Raw genomic sequence first — 18,856 nt, 5'->3', positions numbered from 1 at the left:
TTTCTAGATGATGATACGACAAGCCTGTCGAGTATATCCACACAAGTAGTGGTCTCTTGAGTTAGCTTCCCAAATACTTGGTCCATCTGGTGCTTTTCGAGTTTTCACTATATACCAAACCGATAATTACAGTATTTCTAATTTAGCACTATGTCCAAATGAGAAAGATAACGCATCCGGATCACTCATCCCATGGTGGTGAGATGTTAACTACCTCGCCAGGTGTACATGAGGGCGTGAGTTTAATCCCGACCCTGACAACTGCTGTATATCTTGAGTTTGCATGTCTCGCTGTGGACGCGCAGATTTGTCTCCGGGTTTCCCCTCCACATTTAGAATAAACGTGCGTTTAGAGCATTTGGCTGATATAAATTTCTACGTGACAAGCCACTTCGTTGAGCAATCATTTGTGGCCTGATCGCTTCTGAAAAAGAGCTATATAGCTCAATGGGCCTTACTTGCTAAAATAAAAATAATTAAATAGTTTGGCCTGCAAGGAACAAAGAGGCCCTCATCCAGCAGTGGACTGGCAAAAAACGGACTATTCATGTAGATTATACGTTGATTGACGACACAGCTAAAATATCAACCTGCCGTTCACCACTAAATGCTGGCGACGTCACCACGGCGCTTGTGCCAGGCTAGGTGCACTTCCAGTTCATCCAGCGTACCCCAGCAGGACACCCAATCACGCGAGCCGAGGGCCTCTTTTTGAAGGTGACAGCCGTTACCGTTTGACAGTTAATATTCTTCGCTCTTTCGGTAAAGTCACGTTGAAGGGAAACAATAAAATAATAATTTTATATATATAAAACAATACGACAATATTGTTTTATATATATTTTATTATTATATTGTTTCCCTTCAACGTGACTTTACCGAAAGAGCTAAGAATATGAATTACTGCAGTCACGAAAGCTTTAAATCAAAATTTTTCGTTTGACAGTTGACAAAGAGATGCGCGCATCCTCTTCATCTGAATAATTGTAACGGATAATCGAATCAATGCATAAGGTTCGCTTGGACCGAACCTTACACCTTGCATTAGACTGCCCCCTGTCGCCACAGGCAACAAAGAGGGGCCGGTTGCATCATCTCGAGTGCAATTGCAAAATATACCCTCCCCCCCACCCCCATAGACGCTCGTTTTTGGTGGCAACATTTAAGCATTCTGTGTATTTCAGGGAGGGCCTTTGACAGTCTGACGCCATAGGAACGTGGAATTTCCACCGCTGGTTTAATCGAGGTCACTCATGTACATGAACCCTATTTCCACGCGTTGCTTTAGAAGTTTAGAGAGACCGATTTCACTTTTGTTGTTGAAAGTTTTCCGTCCGAAAGCAAACGACATTTCCATGCACGCACAAAATCAATATTGCGCGCAATGAGCATTTTTTTTTAAATGCAGAAGCCATGTAGTCGAGAGGTTGTATATTATTAATATGCGGTCAGGAATGTTGCCAGACAAAATAAATATAAACGGCGAACTTGTTAAACCGCATTGAACCCATGTGGGGTTATTTAATAATCTTAACATTCTACAGCCAGCTCTGAGCGCCACCTGCTGTTGACAATTGGCCCATGCCGATGGATATCAGCCGAGAGGGGGGTTAAGAGAGACGGTGCTCGTGAAACATTGGAGGATTCCCTCCAATACCATGATCTTGAGCTAACCAACTCGGAGGCCGCTATAAAGACTGGACATCGTTTACAAAGGGAGACCCCCACCCAGAAGGTAACGTACAAATAGTAACCATTGTTACCGCAGGAGTGTTTGTGGTGCAAGTATTTTTTGCAACTTTTTGGGGGGAATTTTATTGCAGATTTTTTTTGTTTTGTTTATGGGGGTTATGGTTCTAACGTACTATATAACATGAACACGATGGCCGGATCTTGAAAATAACCAGTTCTTTAACGGGGATATTTTAGGTTCACGTTCGTTTGCAGCAGGCGGCGCTGCTTTGGTAATATAGTAAGCGAAAAAAAAGAGAAGCGCAACAGTGATAGAACGCGTATTTATGGGTCGTGGCTCAATGGGTAGTTGAGCAATTAAGTTAATCAGCCATCCCTGATGTGTATCTATACAATAATTTGAAATTGGTCAGAGGTAAGCTAAGGCCACAACGGACAGATAACTGTAATCTTAGCTATTCTGAGGGAAACTAACATGTATTTCTAGTATTAAGTGGTAAACAGTGTAAATTAAGCGGGTTTACTGTAAAACCGATGTAAGGGGCGACTACTCGCTTGTCATCAGCTGTTTTTTTGACTTTCCCGCCAAATCCAACGGTGCCTCATCACACCTCGCAAGTAGCGCTCCTGCCGAATCCCTTGATAAAGTGATGGTGCCAAAAGCCCCGTTCATCGAGTTGTCAACAATCACAACGGCACATATATATCAGCACCGAAACAAGCGAGATTTTTGTTGAAAAAGTAGGGATTTCAGGGGCACTAGGTTTGCCGCTTGCGCGCTCAGCTGGTCGTGTATCCGTGCGCGGCCATGGCGTCCGCGTCTCGCCGCTAAGGACAGCGTCTGTGTTCAAATTTTAAAATAAAAATTACTCATCAGACAGAGGAAACGATGGTGAACACGCGCCGGACGGTCGCCGATCTCGACTCCAGCACCGAGTTTCTGTCGCTCAAGCCCCGCCAGAAGCGCCACGAGGTGAGCCGCCGCCGCGCAAAACCCCGACACCGACTGGGCCGCGCCGGGCCGCCTCGGTCTCGCCTGGGGCGGCCGGCCGAGCAGCCACGACGCGAGGCCGGCAGGGATCCAGGCGCGCGCCGGGGGTGTCCCCTAGAGCCCGGACGTGTGGGCAGTCAAATCGGCGGAGCGGCGCCCGAACGCGCGACGTCTCGGCGCCCTCGCGCATTTCGCGAGGACGCCGCGGGGGCCTCCCGTCGCGCCTGCTGACGGAAAGACGAGCGTGGAATTCGGCGTTAATCGAGGGAAACGTGAGCGAGAAGAGACAATACCAACATGGCATCGAAACGGGCCGCGCAAAGCAGGGGTAGGGTGTGTGGGGGGGGGGGGCGGTGGGTTTGCGGGCTGTGAACGTGTTTGTTTGAGAAGTTGAAAACACTTGAACCTTAATTTTTTACAATTTGAATTGTTCTCGTCCGTAACGCGTCCCCCATTTCGTCGTCGACGGGAACATTGTTGCCTCTGCCGCGTGTGCGAGACGTGACGCGGGAGTTTGTTGGTTGTTTCTGCTAACAAAAAATGGTGGGTTGTGTTTTTGTTTGGGATGGACAAGGGAGCTCGCGTGTGTCATTTGTGCTGGCGTGCTGTTGTTCTTGTTTACACGTCGGTCAACGCACACTTTCCAGGATGAATGGATCGTCTGAATCCACTGCTGGGTGGGCGAGATGATGTTATACATCCCAGGTCTCCCTTAGCAAAGAGACTGAGCCTCAGTTGGCTTTAACCTAATTATAATGAAAGGTCATCTATCAAAAATAATCAAGGATGTATCATGTGCAATCGTGTTACGTTTATTAAGACTTACCAAAAAATTAAGGAAAGTATACACATTAAGTTTGAATTGTCTCATCGTTGTATATACTACAGTTATTTGTATACTGTGAAGCATATGTACCTTATCGTCTTAATTCAGTACATGCAGTACAATAATGTAATTAGTATATTTTTTTACTGAAGGGTTCTAGTTAAAATGTAATTTAAAAAAAAATAGCCTACTGGAATGTTCGCTTTATCTTCAAAACATGGTAAATCCAGATACAGAAGTGCTGGTGAAAGTTTATTTTAATACCACACACGCCACGTGATGTTAGTTCAGAGCTCGTATCGCAATGGCAATTTGATGGAATATTATTTTGCTGTGCTTCTCCCAAGTCCATCAACGCTGTCACTTTTGTATCCCCCCCACCCCCTGCCAGCCAAGCTCGGAGTCCGACGAGAGCGATGGGCACACCCAAAAAAGCAAGCGGAGGCGCAACGCGGCACCGGACCCGCGCCACCACTTGCGCCACAGCAGCAACGTGCCGGAGAGGGACGCTGAAAGCGACGATGACAGCGACAGGGAAAGGGAACGCGAGCGAGGAAAGGGCAGCAGGGAGAGAGACCGGGACCGAGACAGGGAGAGAAAGAAAGGGAGCGGCTGGGGGAGGCCGCTTCATTCAAAGAAACGTGTTAACGAGAGGTCTCGTTTGATGCTTTTTTAAGTTTCGTGCCCTGTCACTTCAAAAGTAGATTGAGTCGTGTTTCGTGAATGCGATTTGTTAACTCATGGAACTTTGTGATTCGCAGGTACTCGAGCAAAAGTGAAAAGGATGGCATCAGACGGAAACTTAAATCAGGTTTACTTTTTAAAATATATTTTTTCCTTTCAGGTGATGGTTTACACGATATAATTTGATACGTAGCAATTGTCAACTTTTAAGTTTGTAAATACTTTTTATTCAACTCTAGAAAGTTGTTTTAGTGCACGCATTAGGACACTTTTTTGTATAGCAGTACATTGTTAAATGTGTTATTGAATATCTTGAGGATAATGTCTATTTAATATTTCAGGATTTTGAGCCAGCTATATTTAGGGATGGTTTATGGTGAGAAAGACATGAAGGAGAATTCCAAAATTCATTGTTTGACATATCCTTATTTGTCGATATTTGAAGAACATTCCGATTAGTAATGAGTGCACTATAACATTAATTATTGATATCGACGCTCATTTAAATGTTTTTCTTGTGCCCAATTCAAAACGACCCAATTCCTAAACATTGAATACTGGCTATAGGAACACTTATTTCACAGCAGTTGGCGCCCTCTACAGGTCAGAAAAAAAATTTTACTTGAGGAAGTCTCAATTTTTTATTGAAGAGCTGCACCCTAGGCAATAGGAAACACAAATAAAACTTAAAAAAACAAAAATGGGCTCAAAGTGTAGATAGAAAATCACAGGGAAGCCGATGTTTTGACAAAGTTAAGGGACTGGTAATGCATGTCTTTGGCCATTTTACCTAGGAGGCGGTGGAGGGCGGGCCTCGTTCGCATTGGGCGGTAAGCGCTCCACGGCAGACGGGGAGCTGGGACACAAGATGGTGAACGGTGGCTCGGGCCTGGAGGTGCGACGCAGCCAACGCGTCAAGCAGAGTCGCTACGCATCCCTCAACCAATCGCTCCTGGATGAACAGTATATCACGAAGTATGTGGCAGCCATATCGATCGCACGTTATAGTGTGCTGACATTGTAGTTATGTGTGTTTTGAAAGAGCTGTTTGGGAGAAAAGCGGAGAAGTGAAGAATGGTATATCGTAGAGGTGTAACGATTCACCACCTCGGTGATTTGATTTGCCGTTATTCAAAGTCGCTATTTTATTCAAGTATCAATTGGCTTTTTTACATTATGGTGAATGTAGTGGCCACCATTGGCTGCAGAAGTCACGTGAAGCAATTATAATGTATACTAAAATAATACATTTCCACATGTATGACTCAATTACTATTATGGACATTATTTGAATGTGTCAGTGCATTGTTACGTGCAATATATACGCAGTTTAAAGGAAATATTTTTTATTATGACTAATTAGCTGAATTATTACATTTAAATTCCTTTAATATAATGTAAAGCTCACTAACTCAGGACTTTCATGAGTACCTGCATTGGGAATGTTGAACATTTCCTTGAGCCTATTGGTGGAAAGGAAACTAATAACTAGGTCATATCCTTGCATATGAAGGTATACCACTTAAAAGTCTACGACAATGGGTTCGATTTGTAGATTTGCATGATCCGCCAACCCTTGCCTCCGAGGCAGTATTACACTGTCATGCTCAGCCATTATCTTTATTTGGATGGGCTTTGGGGAAAAAGAGTTCTGGATGGCAACGTAAACTTTGTTCACCTATATTAATAAATGTTTTTGCGAACACTTAGGATAGCTTGTTTTCCTTACAGTTGTACTCTTCATTATATTGCGTTACCATATCCCAAATACAAGATGTTGCGAAAAGTAAGGCAGACCCCAACCGTATTCTCGGTGTCAATAAAGTTATAACAACCTTGTCCTACACACATACCTAGCAGATAATAAAGCACCCCTCCCAACTCTTGCTTTAAGATACAAGGGATATTACTGAGAGAAACACAATCCCAGAAGACTCAACCTTCAAATGGACCTGCCTCTGAGTGTTTTCTCACCTGTAACCGTCGGATTGGCACTGGTTGAATAAAAAAAGAGAAACTAAATTTTCAGGGAAACAAGTTTTTTTTATAATGCGGATAATAAAGTACATTTTTACTTTTTGTGGGCCCTCCGTTGCTGTGCTACTAACTGTCTCTCCGTGTTTGTGGCGTCGTTTATTTTCACGTCAGTTCACCGGTTGTTTTGCAAGACTTCGACAAGATTGGAAACCAGTCGGAGAGCAATCTACACAGCAGCCGCTGCCATCGCGAGATCGAGAAGCTCCGCCTGTGGCAGGACACGGAAGATGTGAGGATTGGGTTTGACCCCTCCTCCGTTGATGTTCGTGCTGTTAGTAATACCTCCATCAATGCATGGCCTCTGATCTGTGGTTGTGACCACTGACCTTGAACTCTTTGACTTTGAAGCTAAAGTATTCTACAGTCTTGTCAGATAGCCGATGTGTTTTGTTTCACGAAGCAATATATTTTTAAAAAATTTAGGTTTGGTTAACGGCTGAGTCTCGTACGTACAGGTTAGCTCGAGTGCAGTTTTGAATGCTTTTAAAAGTAGTGGCTGATTACATGGATCAGGGATCAAACATACATAATTGACATTTACAATTAATGTAAATAGCCTTGGGGAGAACAGGAACAGTGGCCGATGAACGAGACTGGTGACGGAATGGCACCCAAAGTAGAGAATACATAGAGGTAATCCACTGCGGAGAAGGAACGATGATCAGTTCATGGGAAGAAGTGAGCTGGATGGTAGCAGCACTGGAACCTTGAGGGATATTCATGACATGTGGAGGCCTTCATCCTACAGTGGATATATTTTTAATCAAAGGTGTTAAATGTAAATTTTTGGGGCAACTTTCATAATTTAACTACACATTACTCCTGACTTGTTTACACTATAATGAACACTTGTGTGTAAGTTATTTTGACCTAAGTATCAAAACTATTATATGCATTGGTGTTATTGACTCTTCACTTGAAAGAGAGTTTATTGTATTGTAAATCTGAGAGGGCCATGTCTAATAATTACAGTTTGCCTCCCATCCCCTGCCTCCTAAGTAATTGTTATGGAATTGTGTGTTGTGCTCTTTCCTGTGGCTAAGGAGAGCATGGACATGTACTCGCGTGTAAAGCGAAAACGAAGGATAGCTCAACAGGACGATTTTGAAGAGGCCTCAAGCGACAAAGAATCCTCTGAAGGCGAAGGGGAAGAAGGGCAGACTGAAGGTGCGTACCTATGTGTGTATGTTAAACTTCTCTCGCACCATACGTGGCCAACCGTGCTAATCAGAGGTGCGGGAAAGGACAACAAATGGAACACATACACCTGATCTCGTCAGATCAGACTTGCCTTCCCATGAAATCTATAGAGAATTAAAAAAAGGAAACTTTTTTTAATCTTTGGTTCTTTCGGTAAAGTCACGTAGGTATAAAATAAATGAAATCACGACGTTTCGGGCACAACACAAGCGTCGTCATCAGGTGGGACAACCACAGCAAGAAACAATTGCTGAAGCGGCAAAAGGACTGCTGTAACAAGAGGCTATATAGGTAAGAGAGGGGGGAGGAGCAGTTGAGTTTATTTATTTTGGTATAGCCCTGTGAGCCATTCGGCTCTTGAATCGGGTGCAACCACAAACAAAAAACACGAACAAGAAAACATCTTAAAGTGACTGTGACTGCAAACAGAAAATTCATGAGAAAAAAACAGCAAAAATATTCCTGAAAAAAGCACCGTACACCAACGCTGTGTGCAAAAAATCCCAGTGGGATGCAAGTCAAACAACAACAACAACCACAAGAAACCTTAGATTAAGGCCATCAGTCTAATTCCGTACTACAACAAAACAAACATGTCCAAACCAAAAAAGTTTTCGAAATCACCAAAAAATTTAGCCATAATTGCAACGTAACAGTGATCACAGGGACTGTGACCGAATTTTTACAATAAACTACATAAATAACATGTAACACTAAATCCTAGAGCCATAGCTGGTTGCATGAGTTATACTCCACAACAACAGAAGCATCAAATTTCGATTTAAAGCTTTCCTGACTGCAGGGATTCATCTTCTTGGTTCTTTCGGTAAAGTCACGTAGAATGGAAATAAAATAATACAAATAAAACAATAAAATAAAATTCTCACGACGTTTCAGCCACAACACAAGTAGCCTTCTTCAGGTGAAGGAATAGAACTGTCGGAAAGACAGCGCTTCAATGAACACTGCTAAGCTTCGCAGCGTCTTTTAAGCTGGGTGGGAGGAGCAGAGCGCCTTGACAAAGGAGTTTACATATTAACAGAAGAATTTAGCATTGAAATAGCTGTGTTAAAGTGTTGGATTAGCAGGGTGTTGAAGTCATAAATTAGCATGTAACTGGGAGATTAGCATGATGTTAATATGAGGGATTAGCATGTAACTGGTCACGGAAGTAGCTATGTTAAAGTCAGAGTTAACGTATCAACAGAGGCATTTAGTATATTGATGCCAAAGAACTGCAACTACCCAACTATCATACAATAAGCCGATGTGAAAGAACTAAGTATAAACTACATCAATATAATAAATGTACTCTATATTCTTCAATAAGTTGAGCTATTAACAAAGTAACTGGGTATACACTGCACTATATAATGAAAACCATATAGTAAACTGATAAAAAACTAAAATATAAACTACATCAATGTTATCAATAAACTAAATATACTCTCCAATCAGCTGAGCTACTAACAATAAGTCGTTATACATTACAATTCTGTTTCGAAAAAAAAAGGTGGCGGTTTTTTCTTTTCGACGTTAGCACCACGGAAGCGACGAGCTTTGTTCAGACGGACGAGCTCATCTGTGCTCAGAACGGAGGAGGGGGGAGAAACAGCTTAAAAGACGCTGCAAAGCTTAGCAGTGTTCATTGAAGCGCTGTCGTCCCGACAGTTCTGTTTCTTCACCTGAAGAAGGCTACTTGTGTTGTGGCCAAAACGTCATGGGAATTTTATTTAATTTTTTTTTTTATTTTTTCATTTCCATTCTACTGTGACTTTACCGAAAGAACCAAGAAAACAGAAGCATCAGTCGGAGTATCAGATTTTTCAATGCGCCTTTAAGATCAGCACGCTAAATCAAAACACAGATAATACTTTGCAGCGTCATCCGGAGCGAAACATTTTATTTTACGCCACTGAATGGCAGTGGCAGCTAGGGGTGTACAACTCCTGTAGAGCATTTTTGAGAGAAGATCTCATTGGTAGCGATTCAAGTTGCAGTTTATTGGCAATAGCATTCCAGACCCTGGGGGCATCAATATTCAAAGGCCCTTCCTCCAGTTTTTTACGGCAATAGGGAATGTGAAGCTGGTAAATGAGCGAAGACCTGAGATCAAATTTATTCTTTGAAACAGAGAGGAGATCCAGCAGGTAGTCTGCGGATTTTTTTGTAAGTACATCGTGAATAAATAATATCTGGTGCACAAGCCGTCGAACATTAAGAGATGTTAAGTTTGACCCAATGTAGAGATCACAGTGGTGAGTCCTATATGGGCAGTTCAATGTAAATCTTAAGGCCGAGTGATAGATGGAATCAAGCTTCTTCAGTACAGTACTTGGGGCTGATTTATACACGATGTTACAGTAGTCAAGTAGAGGCAGTATGGTAGCTTTTATCAATTCCAAACGGAATATTGGGGGGAAACAGTGCTTGTGTCGATACAGAAAACCAATTTTTGTCTTTTTAACAATATAATCAATGTGATCTTCAAAATTCAGTTTTGAATCCAGGATGACCCCAAGATACGTATAGATCTTGACTTGCTCTATTTGATAATTATTTAAGGAATGTAATTGGGGAAAAATAACTTCCTGCTTTAGTCCTGGTGAGAAGCATAGCACCTTGGTTTTGGAGGTATTCAGGATTAGTTTAAGAGCAACTAGCTGATGTTGTAGTTTGTTGAAATCACCCTGTAGCTTAGCAATCACGTCATCCGGAGAGCGGCCAGCAGTAATCAGTATCGTGTCATCTGCAAAAAGATTTACCCTGGAATGATCCAGGTCAGTGCCCAAGTCATTGACATAAAGAGAGAACAAAAGGGTGCCGAGAATGGAACCCTCTGGAAACCCTTTTGTTATCTTAACACTGTTTGACCTTCAACCATCTGTGAATACAGTTTGGGTGCCAGAAAAGAGGTAATTTTGTAACCATTTTACTGCGTTTTCAGAAAAACCAAGGCAACTTGGTTTACTAAGCAGGGTGTCGTGGTCTACTGTATCAAAAGCTTTGGACAGGTTTAGAAAAAGACAGGCACAGTACTGCTTATTATCAAGGCTACTGTAAATGTGATTCAGAGAGTCTAATGCAGCAGATGTGGTGCTGTATTTTTTTCATAACCCAGATTGTTTTAAATGTAGTAGATTGTTGGTGGACAGGAAACTGCTAATTTGATAGGTCAATAATTTTTCAAAAATTTTTATCAACGGGGACAAAATTGAGATAGGTCGGTAGTTATTTGGATCATCTTTAGGGCCCCCTTTGTGAAGTGGACGGACATAGGAATGTTTCCATTCTAGAGGAACTGATGCTTCTTTGATAGACAGGTTGAAAATATGGGCTATAGGTTTGTATATTAGGTGACCAACAGTTAGTAGAGCATAGACGGGAATACTATCTGCTCTGGTAGAGGAGGACCCTTTGAGGTAGGACAGTTGTTACAGAACATTACTTTCTTCTTCTTTGGTTCTTTCGGTAAAGTCACGTAGAATGAGAATAAAATAATAAATTGATAAAATAAAATAACACAATAATATTCTCACAACGTTTCGGCCACAACACAAGCGGCCTTCATCAGGTGAAGGGACGAGACTGTCTGGTAGGACAGCGCTGGAGTGAAAGAGCCACGTTCAGATCACGGCCTTTAAGCTGTGTGAGAGGAACAAAGCGCCTTAGAGTCGCGGCGTCATGAGAATATTATTGTGTTATTTTATTTTATCAATTTATTATTTTATTCTCATTCTACGTGACTTTACCGAAAGAACCAAAGAAGATGAATCATTGCAGTCACGAAAGCTTTAAATCGAAATTTAACCGCCTCTACGGGGAGGGATTCCACACATCCTTAAGATCATTCAACAGACTCCGGGATAAGAAGGCTCAACTAATCGAGTCTCTCACCTTTCTGAAGAGATGCCGCGACTCTAAGGCGCTTTGTTCCTCTCACACAGCTTAAAGGCCGTGATCTGAACGTGGCTCTTTCACTCCAGCGCTGTCCTACCAGACAGTCTCGTCCCTTCACCTGATGAAGGCCGCTTGTGTTGTGGCCGAAACGTCGTGAGAATATTATTGTGTTATTTTATTTTATCAATTTATTATTTTATTCTCATTCTACGTGACTTTACCGAAAGAACCAAAGAAGATGAATCATTGCAGTCACGAAAGCTTTAAATCGAAACATTACTTTCGTGGATTGGCTGGAAACTAAATTCGTTTAATGTTTGGACAGGGGTGTAGGAATTTTCATGAGCATGGGTGACTCCCAATACATTATCAAAAAGATTACCAGCTTCAGAAAAATGAAGGTTAAAATTGTCAACTATTTTTTTGGGATCTGAAAAAAGAGGGGGGGGGGGGGAGAGTGGGGTAGGGGGAGGGGAGTGCTGCGAGAAAGTTTATAGAACGAGTAGACAAAATGCAGGGGGAGGGGAAGTGGGCAAAATAAAGTGCACGGTTGCACTTTATTTTGTGTGCGGTTAAAATTAACTTTGCTCCATCGGTGTGTTAGATGCTGATGTGACTGGTTTCTTTTTCCATTCCTGTCGCTCTATGCCCCCTTTCTGCTGTTATGTGCAACGATGCCTTTTTTATTGAAGGCGATGTTGGCAAATAAAATATAGAGACTGAGTGATTTATTGAGAGCTGTGAAGCTAGACAAAGTTTAGCCTGCATCGTGCCTGTATGTGCTACGACCGTTGGGGTGCTGTGATGGCAAGATGTTAACTACCTCTCCTGGTATGCAGGAAGTGGTGGGTTCGATCCTGACCCTGACACCTGTATATTTTGCATGTTTCTTTCGCCGTGGTCGCGTGGATTTTTCTTCGAGTGGATTGACAAAAAATGGACTTCACGTTCACCACTAAATGCTGGCGACGTCACCACGGCGTGATTGCCAGGCTAGGTGCACTTCGAGTTCATCCAGTGTGCCCCAGTAGGAGAGCCAATCACGCGAGCCGTGGGCCTCTTTTTGAAGGTGACAGCCGTTACCATTTGACATTTAACCAAGATGCGCGCATACTCTTCATCTGAATAATGGTAAGGTCGTTTGTCTGTTTCCATTGTACGAATAAGCAAATCAATGCATAAGGTTTGCATGGCTCTGTCTCCCCATGGTGGCATGGACTTTTCTACGAGTCCTCTGGTATTTCCCTCTACATTTAAAAACGTGCATTTATTTGGCTGCTATAAATTTCCACGTGACTTCGTTGAGCTATCATTTGTGGCCGTGTCGCTTCTTAAAAAGAGCGAATAGCTCAGTGGGTCTTAACTGGTCAAATTAAACATAGTTTTAGTTTTTACATAGTTTTATTAAAGTTGTTATGGTCTACTACCTTGTGGGAAGCAGGGGCCAGAGCAGCACAGTCCATTGTTGTACTGTGTTCCGGCATTCTTTGCTGCCTGTCTTCAAGACTCGCTGACCAGTGTCGCGAATGAAGCATGGTCAATTAATTTTTACAAACCACACTGAGGTATAGTAGGACCCTCATCCACCAAGATATTGACAAAGAAATGGCTCTCCATGTACATTATACCGATTGTACTGGTGAGTTATGGTCTGTTGATCAGCACTCGATAAACTTCTTTGGTTCTTTCGGTAAAGTCACGTAGAATGAGAATAAAATAATAAATTGATAAAATAAAATAACACAATAATATTCTCACGACGTTTCGGCCACAACACAAGCGGCCTTCATCAGGTGAAGGGGGCGAGACTGTCTGGTAGGACAGCGCTGGAGTGAGAGCCACGTTCAGATCACGGCTTTTAAGCTTAGAGTCGCGGAAAGAACCAAAGAAGATGAATCATTGCAGTCACGAAAGCTTTAAATCGAAATTTAACCGCCTTTACGGGGAGGGATTCCACACATCCTTAAGATCATTCAACAGACTTCGGGATAAGAAGGCTCAACTAATCGAGTCTCTCACCTTTCTGAAGAGATGCCGCGACTCTAAGCTTAAAAGCCGTGATCTGAACGTGGCTCTCTCACTCCAGCGCTGTCCTACCAGACAGTCTCGCCCCCTTCACCTGATGAAGGCCGCTTGTGTTGTGGCCGAAACGTCGTGAGAATATTATTGTGTTATTTTATTTTATCAATTTATTATTTTATTCTCATTCTACGTGACTTTACCGAAAGAACCAAAGAAGATGAATCATTGCAGTCACGAAAGCTTCAAATCGAAATTTAACCGCCTCTACGGGGAGGGATTCCACACATCCTTAAGATCATTCAACAGACTTCGGGATAAGAAGGCTCAACTAATCGAGTCTCTCACCTTTCTGAAGAGATGCCGCGACTCTAAGCTTAAAAGCCGTGATCTGAACGTGGCTCTCTCACTCCAGCGCTGTCCTACCAGACAGTCTCGCCCCTTCACCTGATGAAGGCCGCTTGTGTTGTGGCCGAAACGTCGTGAGAATATTATTGTGTTATTTTATTTTATCAATTTATTATTTTATTCTCATTCTTCGTGACTTTACCGAAAGAACCAAAGAAGATGAATCATTGCAGTCACAAAAGCTTTAAATCGAAACTCGATAAACTGGTTATCGTTCTGGTGTCTAATCAGTGCCCGACCTGGTTTACTGTGTAAGGATTTAAATAATAAGAGTTAAAGCAATGTATTATTTAATCAATTAATAGTGATTCTTAAGCTCATGATACTGCGTCAAATCACGTGTAAAAAATATATAATTTTTCATCTATGTATTAATTAATATGTTAATGTAATAATCTCATGAAGATTAAAATTTGTAAGACCTCACATGTATCTCGCTCACTTGATTGCATAGTTAATTTTGTCCGTTGTCACATGTGTAGACTCGCATGAGGCGGAGGGAGATGTGGACGCGGATGGGGATGAAGACGAGGATGAAGATGAGGAGGATGAGGAAGAGGAGGTGAACGAGAAGACTTATTTCCTGCGGAAGAGGAAAGTGGTGCAGCGATATCAGGCCCCGCCTATTGGTCAGTCCGGTCTCACGCGTCCCATACATTATTTTGGGAAAAAAATATTTAAACTTCCTAAATTACTGTTCAACTCTACCTGCTGGCATGGCTGACGTGTGGTTAACTAATGGTTGACTCCTGCATTCTTCACCACAGAGCCAGTTGCTCGGCGGCCGGCACGCTCAGGCGAAATGTATGATGTCCATCGGTCGCCTGTGCGCCGCCGCTATACTCGCCATGCCGGAGGCCCCCAGAGCCCATACTACAAGCGGTGAGGCTCATCCAACTTGCAATTCTCCGGTCTGTCAGTCAGATTTTAGAAGCTAAACAGGTTTAAGCTTGAATAGAGCTCAGATGGATGACTAATATGTAAAAAAAACTGGTGTTATAGGCTCCTGCAGGGCTCTTTTAGCAGAGGGCAGTGCATTAAATTCGATTGTTGTACTGTACTAAGCTCCAATATTTATGCTGCACCATTATTCTGAACTGGCTTGCATGTGAAATACAAATAAATAATCCACACAGCTCTCACAGTGAGGGGGGGGGTCCTCGTCCACCAGCGGGAGTGAGAAAAATTACTGTACTTATGATGGTGGTATCACCTATCAAACATTGGAGAAAGGCGAGGGGTAACCACCTCAACTATTGCTGGAGCGACCTGATCATGGAGTGTGGTATGAGGTGAAATGGGGTAGTGACATCAGGTTGAATGGAAGAAATGTAAGCTATGGACCTGCCCTTTAGTAGCAAACTGGAGATGGATGGAGAATATGGCAATATTAGCACATTCACTTTCATCCGACTGAATTATGACAGCTTTAAATCAAGCATTTGACACTCATGTACAAATATGTGCATTGTTTTTGTCCACTGTTTGCCAAAGTAATTATTTTATGAATGTTGTGTTTTTACTGGGTTTTGATGAAATTAAGCAATTGCTTTTATTGCTTTATTTTGCACAGCAAACTACAAACATCATGTAAAACTGTCTTTAAAGACCGTGGCTCGTGTGTTTAATCTTTTGTCGCATGTTTTCAGGCGAAAGAGGCATGCAATCAACAGCAGTGACTCGACAAGCTCCTCATCATCGTCATCTGATGAAGAGCGTTTTGACAAGCGCATGTCAAAGAGCATGGCACGTGCCAGAAATAGGTGAGCGTGCTGTTTCTGCATTCTTCTCATATATTAATGGATTGAGTAGAATCGGAAGAGCCCTTTCAATCTCCTCATGTGGATAAATTGGTTTAATTTTAACAATGTTCGCTGTGTATGAAAGCATTCTGGTCATCTTTAATCACATTAGCTTTCTAAGGCATGGTATCACCTTAAACGAAAATATAACCCAAAAAACACATTTGTTATTTTACAGATACGTATCTAAGGCCATGTCTCAGGCTGTTTAATATGAGTCTGTCGCTTAATCAATGAGATCAAATGCTTTTGAGTGACTTTCAGGTCGTTTTTAACATGTACTATAGCACGGTAGTAACATTGCAGTGTGATGGCTGTTATTTATAATTCGTCACCGCTTTGATATCACAAGTACTACTTGGACACTTCTGAAAACCACAAATACATTTTTTTGGGACCAACAATGCTTTAAATGTTTGTTATGCACCTGAGGGCACACAGCCTCGGTACGATCTATGAAATAGTCAAAATAACCATTCCAGTTTTGGATTGTGTTTAATTTGTTGTCCTTCCCCCGCATCGCCAATTAACACAGTTGGGTACATATGGTGCGAAAAAAGTTCAACATACGTAAAGAACTGTTAGAAAAATTTACACCTGGTCGTTGGTGTTGTGCAGGTGTCTACCGATGAATCTGAAGGCAGAAGACCTGGCAAGCGGTGTTCTGCGAGAGAGGACACGAGTAGGAGCCAGCCTGGCTGATGTTGACCCCATGAGCATGGATTCCTCCGTGCGTATTGCATCTCACTTGTTCATTGCCTCATTACCCTGTATTTTATCACTTGAATGTGCATCGCAATACATCTGCCTTTCCATGATAAATCTGAGTACAGTGGTACCTCGGAGATCGAACTTAATTAGTTCCAAAACCGTGTTCGAACACCGAATTGTTCGAACACCGAATCAATTTTCCCCATAAGAATGAATGGAAATAGCATTCATTGGTTCCCCACCCAAGGGTGCTCCTATTATGGGCCATTTTTACGCAAAGTTTACAATATTAAAATTCAGTACAGTACATAAAAGCATACCAAAAAACATGAAACACAGTTCTAATTAATAGAATTAATGAACATTGATCTTCACTTTACCTGTAGTAAGGAGAGTGGATAGCTTGAGTGGAAGGTGGTGAGGAGGGGAGGAGGAGGTGTCAATGTTGCTTGGAAGGGGAGTCCCCCTCCATAAAAACGTTGGGTAACTGCCCTTCTGGGGTTCTTTCCTTTCTTTGCCTTTTTTAGAGCACTAACTGATTCACTTGAGGGCCTTTTTTTCTAAAAACTGATCAAGAGAGGATTGTTTCTGCCTCCGTTTTAAGATGTTTCTGAAATTACTCAATGCATTATCATTATAAAAATCGCCTGCTCTGCTGGCTACTGCCTTATCTGGATGATATTTTTCTACAAAATTGTGTAACTCAGCCTATTTTGCCACCATTGAAAAGGGGCTTTTGTGTAGAATTTTCTAAAGTTGGAAATTACCTATTGGTCCATTGGCTGAAAGAGAGGAGTCGTATTGGGGGGCAGGAACTTTACAGTGATAAAGGACGAGAGCTACGCGTGAATTGGGTCATTCGCCTTTGTCTCGGTCGCTCTGGCTACGCGTCTCGGCCCAAACAGGTTTTTCTAGTTGTTCGACCTCCGAATTTTTGTTCGATGTCCGGGGCAAAAAATGGTCGAAAATTTTGTTCGATCACCGAATTGTTCGAGTTCTGGGGCGTTCAATCTCCGAGGTACCACTGTAATTGTGTTTGCGTAATATGCTGAACATAACTTGGAACCCTTAAATGTGACTCTTGCCTATGGCATCAGGCAACCCAGCAGTGTTTGATTTAATGGACCACAGGCTGCTCATAAGAGTTGCAGAGTTAGAAACTAGTTAATTGTTTGAATAATTGACATTTGATACTTTTCATTATTTTACAGTCATCCGAAGTTTTACAATGGGACAAGCTTTCTGAGCGTAACCTAACACAATATTTAAAAAAATGTATCCAACTTGGGAATCTTTAAGGTTGGATGCATTTCTAAAATTAACGCCTAAATTTAACGCAAATTCATTCAGCGTTTTTTGGCTACATTCGGTATGCCAAATATTGCTCTTAACATTTTGATCAGAAGCCTAGGAGAAGCAATTTAACTTTAGCAGAGGTCATGTGGTGACTTTCGATGTTACCATTGCCTACTTATAAGAAAAATATTCCAAATTGTCTCCAACTAATGATAAAATCATACTTCCATAGACACCCCATGGAGGTGGCCAGGTAACCGAGTAGTCACAATACTTGTCAATGGGCCATTTCTCACAGTTGAGGGTTCTTTTTACAAATTCACTCATTTACTGCATTTACCAATGTCACTCGTCGAATACTATTTGGCTGTTATTAATTTCCACATTATAAGCCACTTGGTTTAGCTACCATTCGTGATAGCCAGGTCGCTTCTGAAAAAGAGGTACATAGCTCAGTGGGCCTTACCTGGTAAAATAAAGAGGTTTTTATTTGTTACTAACAATGCTCAAAATAGGCCAAATTATGCCAGTGTTATTGTTCATTTAAAAACTTTAAATCGCCCAGAAGTGGTTAAAATAAAATGGAACTCTGTATGTAGCATAACTAATTGATTAATTCGGACAATGGTATTTGTTTTTTTATCGCTGAGACCGCATGGTATATAACATAGGAATTAAAGTATCAGTTGATGTTGACTTTTTATATTACTCTACATTTTGGTTGTGTTGTCCATGCGCTGTATGCAGATTGGCTTTCATAGCATTGGAGGGTTAAGTCGACACATCCAAGCCCTCAAAGAAATGATTGTATTTCCACTCCTATATCCAGAGATCTTTCAAAAATACAGCATTCAACCCCCAAGGTAAGAGTGTTGCTATTGTAATTATTAATTCAGGAAGGATACTTTGCAGTTATCCGTACTAAAAATCTATGTGCTTGGTGGGTCATATGAGACAGGACCTATTCATTTTCAGTAGAGTGGATATATTTTACTCACTGCACCAACATTATTATCACCGTGTACTCTGTAAATATATTAAACAATGATTTACATGTATACAATTAAAATGGAGTGCAGCAGTGAGACTGGTTATTAGGTCCTACACTGACACTCGGTGACCTGAATTCGATTCCCAGCCACAGCTGACCTCAATGGGGAGTGATATATGAACCGGTTCTGAGCAACCCTACACACCAACCTGCACTGACTAGAGTGGCGACGCATTGTCAAACAACCTCTGAGCAACATGACGTTGGGAGGCCTTCATCCAATGGTTGATGGACAAAGA

At 42.0% G+C, this 18,856-nt stretch overlaps 1 protein-coding gene across 7 annotated transcripts in view; it reads left to right on the top strand.

The window, feature by feature from the left end:
* Window positions 1–1,579: 1,579 nt before the first annotated feature.
* The window catches only part of ATAD2B (ATPase family AAA domain containing 2B), a 52,990-nt gene continuing 35,713 nt past the window's right edge, over window positions 1,580–18,856 (top strand). Inside the window, exons 1-12 of one of the 7 annotated variants that reach the window (XM_032959444.2) lie at window positions 1,580–1,735; window positions 2,570–2,665; window positions 3,901–4,163; window positions 4,271–4,320; window positions 4,988–5,168; window positions 6,342–6,501; window positions 7,274–7,397; window positions 14,240–14,386; window positions 14,525–14,639; window positions 15,407–15,520; window positions 16,178–16,289; window positions 18,314–18,429. In XM_032959444.2, coding sequence (XP_032815335.2) covers window positions 2,582–2,665; window positions 3,901–4,163; window positions 4,271–4,320; window positions 4,988–5,168; window positions 6,342–6,501; window positions 7,274–7,397; window positions 14,240–14,386; window positions 14,525–14,639; window positions 15,407–15,520; window positions 16,178–16,289; window positions 18,314–18,429 — 1,466 coding nt within the window. In that variant the 5' untranslated portion in view covers window positions 1,580–1,735; window positions 2,570–2,581. Of the gene's footprint in view, window positions 1,736–1,811; window positions 2,108–2,133; window positions 2,666–3,900; window positions 4,164–4,270; window positions 4,321–4,987; window positions 5,169–6,341; window positions 6,502–7,273; window positions 7,398–14,239; window positions 14,387–14,524; window positions 14,640–15,406; window positions 15,521–16,177; window positions 16,290–18,313; window positions 18,430–18,856 lie in introns of those variants that run through there. The other 6 variants (XM_076068958.1, XM_032959448.2, XM_032959446.2 and 3 more) reach the window with 6 other exon arrangements.

The sequence above is a fragment of the Petromyzon marinus genome, chromosome 23, assembly GCF_048934315.1.
Source record: "Petromyzon marinus isolate PM22_M1 ecotype Great Lakes invasive population chromosome 23, UKy_Petmar_22M1.pri1.0, whole genome shotgun sequence".
Lineage (NCBI taxonomy): Eukaryota > Metazoa > Chordata > Hyperoartia > Petromyzontiformes > Petromyzontidae > Petromyzon > Petromyzon marinus.
Note: the sequence above shows the minus strand (reverse complement) of the source record. Positions and strands in the feature narration are given on the sequence as shown.